This window comes from Entamoeba histolytica, genomic scaffold, assembly GCF_000208925.1.
Source record: "Entamoeba histolytica HM-1:IMSS scf_1104750516911 genomic scaffold, whole genome shotgun sequence".
Lineage (NCBI taxonomy): Eukaryota > Evosea > Mastigamoebida > Endamoebidae > Entamoeba > Entamoeba histolytica.
In genome coordinates this window covers 8,981-14,827 of record NW_001915189.1, presented here as the reverse complement: position 1 = coordinate 14,827, position 5,847 = coordinate 8,981, and the positions used below count along the sequence as shown (strand labels likewise).

The 5,847-nt window shown below is 23.6% G+C and overlaps 1 protein-coding gene across 1 annotated transcript, besides 1 other annotated feature; it reads right to left on the bottom strand.

The window, feature by feature from the left end:
• Positions 1-1,002: 1,002 nt before the first annotated feature.
• On the bottom strand, positions 1,003-2,334 carry EHI_041480 (uncharacterized protein; the record flags this gene model as incomplete). The annotated part of the gene is made up of 1 exon (XM_001914150.1): positions 1,003-2,334. Exon 1 carries the CDS (start codon positions 2,209-2,211, stop codon positions 1,003-1,005), a length of 1,209 nt encoding a protein of 402 aa, XP_001914185.1. The 5' UTR covers positions 2,212-2,334.
• A 1,541-nt stretch (positions 2,335-3,875) lies between these two features.
• Positions 3,876-5,847: part of a repeat region that runs on past the window's edge.

The following is a 5,847-nucleotide window of genomic DNA, read 5'->3' as shown; positions in this document are numbered from 1 at the left end:
AATAAAATAATCAATTCAATCATTTTCAATTAAATTCTTTGATTGAACATAATAAAAATGTATAGTATTACTTTTATTTATTTTAGTATTCATACTAACATATTAATATTCGAATATATTTATAATTATACTTTAATTATGTTTTGATTTCTTTTAATAAATACAAACTACCATTAAATATCAATAATCATTATACAAGAATTGTCATTTCTTACAATTTCTTATTTGAATTAACTCAAATAACAAATAAAAAATGAACAAAATACAAAGAATAAATACATAATGAAAGAAGAAAATAAAAGTAGACAAGAATAATACTAAGTGATAATAAATGGATGAATATAAAAAGAAGAATAAGAGTTAATGTGATATTAAATAGAGAATAAATAGAGATGAATAAGAAAAAAAATGAATAAGAAAAGAAAATAAAAATTCATAGAAGAACAACAATAAATAAATAAAGAAGAAATAATAATAAATTAAAAAATAAATTGTTATAAATGAATCATATAAATGATATTAATATCAATTATTCTCTTATACTTCACTTATTTTATTCATATTTTATATATTTACATATGATTAATCAAATATTTAATTCATCCAATAATTTTATATTGTAATTATTTCGTAATTATTTATATTCATTTTTAATTTGTTGTTTCATTATTTCAATAATGATAAATCAACATATGATTAATATAAATATGATTATAAATGTTATTATTCATTTAATTAATAACCATTCTAACAATTTGTATGATAATATTTGTGTTAAAATGTTGTGTTTTCATTATTATTTATTCATTCATAATATATTCATGACATTTTCTATTTCTTATGAATTTATTAATTCATTTTCTTTTATTTTCTTTTAATATCAATGTTTATTCTTTTATCGTGTCATTTTTTGATAATATTGGTTATTCATTCATCTCAAATGGATATGAAATAATTCAATTTTGTAATAACATTAAACATGAATGAAATATAGGAAATATTTTATAGACATATGAATAAAAGATAAAGAAGAATACGAAAAGAAAAAAGAAAAACACAATAATTAGAAGAATATTTTTGAATAACAAAAGCAAAAAACATAAACACACTTGATGTTCCATCAAGATTATTGTGAATATCAGAACTATCATCAGAATTAACAATAATTTTATCATGTGAAATATCAGAAGTATTTGTATTTTTGTTATCTTGTTTTTCATTTTGTTGTGGATGATTTTGTTGTTGTGGTTCTGGTTTATTATAATCTTGTTTTCCATTATCTTGTGGTTGATTTTGTGGTTGTTCTTTTGGTGGTTCATCTTTTTGTTGTGTGTCTTTATTTCCTTTTGGTTGTTGAGTTGAAGTTGATGGACTTATTTGTGTTGGGTTGTTTGTTGTTTGAGTTGGTGACGTTTCTTCACTAGGTTTTGCTGATGAATTTGGTTGACTTGGTGGTTGTTGAGGTTGTCCTTTTGAGTCTTCTTTTTGTGGTTTTTGTTCATTTGATTTTTCTGTTTTTTGTCCATTTCCTGATGGTGTTGAGACTGATGAAGGTTGGTTTTGTTGTTGTGGTGATGCAGGTGATGTACTTGATGGTTGTGATGTTGTTTCTGTAGAGTGTGTTGCTTCATTTCCTGATGCTGGGTGTGTTGTTGTTGGTGTTTGTGCACTTGTTTCTGTAGCTTGTGGTTTTTCTGATTTTGATGGTGTTTGTGTAGTATCTCCTTGGGTTGTTACTGAACCTCCTTCTGTTGGTGCTGTTCCAGATTTAGGTGTTGATACTCCCGGAGTTACAATCTCAGAATGAGTTGTTGATGAACCTCCTTCTGGTGTATCTCCTGATACTTGTTTGGATTGTGGTGCTGATACTCCTGATTGTGGTGAATTTCCTTCTACTTTTGCTGGTGGTTCATTTCCTTTTGGTGATGTTGATGCTGGATTTTCTGCTGGTGCTAATCCTGACTGTGCTGGACTATTACCTTCTTGTGTTGTTACTGCACTTCCAGTTGGTGTTGATATTCCTGATGCTTGTGATGCAGATTGTGAATTTGCTGGTGCTGGTTCTGATAGTGTTTCAGCTATCAAATGTATATTATTATAAATATTTTGAATGGTATTAGTCAACCGATTATATGTTTGATTTTGTGTATTTTCATCATCGTTATATTTATTCTCATGTTTATGTTGTTTAGTTCTTGTTGAATCAATCATGTTATCTTCACGTTTATTATCATCTTTATTTCCTTGTTCATTGTATTGTTCAGTCTCCAATCCTTTACTAATTACAACAATTAATATGAATAGAATCGTTGTTTATTTCTAATTAGTTCTTCTCTTTAAATATATCACACTAACATACTTCTATTTCTTTATTGTCAATTCATTATTTGAATTTGAATTGAAATTTATTTGCCTTCTTTGTATTTTTGTATTTATATTATCATTAATATCATTCATTCATGATTTGATGAAATGTTAAAATGTCAAAATTCTTTTATCCAACTCTAAAAATATTCTATTCTTATTGTGTATTTTTATTTCAAACAAACAAAAATATTATGATTGGTTAAACTCATTATTTTATTATCATATTCATATTTCTTATTCTTATATTTCTGATTTGATGATAATCTTATTTATAATACAATGAATTTGTATGATTCTGATTGAAAACAATACTAAATAATATATTAAAAGATCTGTATTAATTTATATTCAATTATCAAATCATCAATAACTAAAACACAAATGTTATTCATGATTTATCAGAATTGAAAATTAAAATAATCTTAATTCAATATATATTTTGTACAACAAATCTAACTGAATAATGAATATATTAATGATTATTTATATACACAACTTATTTTCTATTTGTGTATTACCAAATTATTTCAATTATATTTAATGTTATAATGTATCAATATGTTGATACAATCATATATTCATTTCAAAATATTTATGAATATTATATTACAAGTATTTCATATATTTATTGTTATTTTTAAAATGAATAAAACAACAATATTGATAAATATGAGAATGATATATGAAATAAGAGTAATACAATAATATTATATGAATGATAACACAAAATAACATAGTAATGTGAAAGAAGAATATATAAAATCAAATTAATTATCAAATATACTTCAACATACATTTAATGATTTTAATGAATGACAAAACATAATACTAAAATAAATAAATGTTTAAAACATAATACAATAAAATAATAATACATAAAATGAAACGATATAAAAAATATAAAATAATATAAGAAATCTAAAGAAAGAGAAATAAAGAAAATAATAAATAGACAAAATAAAATGAAAAGAAATATATAAATAAAGAACCAAATAAATAAAGTGAAATAATAAGATAAAGAATGAAATATTTTATAAATGGAATATTTTTATTTATTATTCCATTTAGTATTTATGATGTAATAATAATTTGATGTACTTAGTTTTAATACTATTTAATAGACAATACGAAATAATAAGAAAATCAAATAAATGAAAAACATCGAAATGATAGAAAAGAATGAAACAAAGATAAATGTTTATCTAAAAAATAGAAATAATATATAATAAGTTTTAATAATATTTTAATTAAATTAAGGATATTTTATATTTTAAATAATAATGAAATAATTTAAAGAATGAATAATCATGAATAAGAAATCGAATATAATAATAAAAATAAAGATAAAATTCAATTTATATGACGTATCAAATATATATATAACAACATAAGAAATGAATATAAAATAACATAAACGAATCGAGAATATATTCAAATAAATATAAATAATAAATATAAATAATAAATATAGATATTAAAGAATAACATCAGAAAATAAATTTTCTAAATAATAAGCAATTAATTAAGTATTAATAGAAATAGCTTCTATTGTTAATGGCTCAGGGGAGACTAATACCATCACTTAGTCTTCATCTTCTTCTAATATTTCTAAGGAGTATGTTTGGTTGTAATTGAAGCAATATTCCATGACATCCATCATGTTTTTTATGACAAAGTTTTTAGTTTCTTTTTCGATGTCAATGTTAATTTTTATTTCTTTAATTAATTTATTACTTTCTTTATTCATTAATCCATTGATTGAGATTACTACTGGAATTATTCTGACATCTTTTAATTTTTCTATTTTTCATTAGATTATTCTTTAATTCTTTATACTTATTTCTTTTCTTCCAATAGGCTCCATTAATATTGTGATCAGCCACAATAGTCATATCAAATAATAGACCAGTTTTATTCTTTTTATCTATCACATATATGTCTGGTCTTTTGTGATATTGTCCATCACTTTTAGGCATTATTTGTTTGTTCATATCATTGTGATGTCTTTATATTTGAACATTGTTTCATATGGAGGTTTTTTATTGTTTATTTCATGTATATTTTCTTATTAATCAATATTATAATACCAATATTGTCATGTTTTTCCATTTGTGATTTTTATAACAAATACAAGATAGTAGGATGTGTTCTACTGTGGCTATCTTGTCTTTACATAGTGGGCAGTATTTCAATCTTTCATTTTTCATTATTTTTGATTTTCTATACCCACAAAATATTGCTTCATCTTGCATTTTAGTTAATTTGAGAAATGTATTTTTCTTAATATTGAATGACTTCCATGTTTTAACTGTAGTAGTTTTATCTACTCATTTTGACTCATTCCATCTTCTAAAATATCCACTAATTTGATGACACTTCCATTTTTTGATGTATTTGTCAATAATTTCTTTATTTCTACTACTACTTCTTTTTCTTTTTTCTTTTCTTTCATTTATTATTTCTTCTATTTTTGTTTCATTTATTTTATGAATTAATGTTTTTTAATTCTATTCCATATTCCCTTCTTACTGTACCATCTATCTAATATGTTATTTCTTATTTCACTTTCTCTGGTACAGTAGTACATCACTGTTCTTACTAATTCAATAACATATTCGTCATTTATATTTATTAATCATTCATTTCTTCTATAATGACATATAGATAGTCTTTAGAGTTTCCGGCACCAATGTATTTTGCCTTTCTTAAATATTTTCTTATCTCCAAATCCATTTTATCTAAGTGATTTTCCAATTTACAACTGATGCTGAATATCTGAAGATATTGATTACTTCAGTGTTTATTCTAGTAATATATCTTCTATTACTACATTCATCACTGTTTATTTCTTCCATCTTCTTCATCATTTTTTCTTTGATGGATTTACAATTGAAGGTGTCATCAATTTCGTCGGACTGCCATATTCCTATGTATTTATACAAGTCCTCACCTTCAATTATGGGGATATTTTGCATTCCGTTTGGTATTTTCTTAATGTTTTTTAATACCATTCCTGACTTTTTCTCATTCATTTCCATCCCTATTCCACTTATTATTTCTTTAATTTCATTGTGGATTATTCCCATTTCTTCACTACTTTCTGCCATTATTTTCATTTCATCAATATATAAAGTGTGGTTTGATTTTGGGAATTTCTCTTCGATGAATTGAGAAATTACATTCATCTGAATGATGAAGAGTAGATTTGATAAGGAATCACCTTGTAAAATTCCTCTATTTAATTTAATACTACATAGATATTCATTAAATTTATAGCCGATGAATATCTTCCATCTAGTCATCATACTTTCAATAATGTCAATGATGACACCCTCTACGTTAAAATACTTTAATGATTCAATTACCCATTCGTGGTTGACAGTGTCATATGCTTTCTTAATGTCATAATATGACTCCACATATTTTGGGTATTTCTCTTCTTTCTGCTGCCTTAACATGTAACTATTAATTATTCCTTCT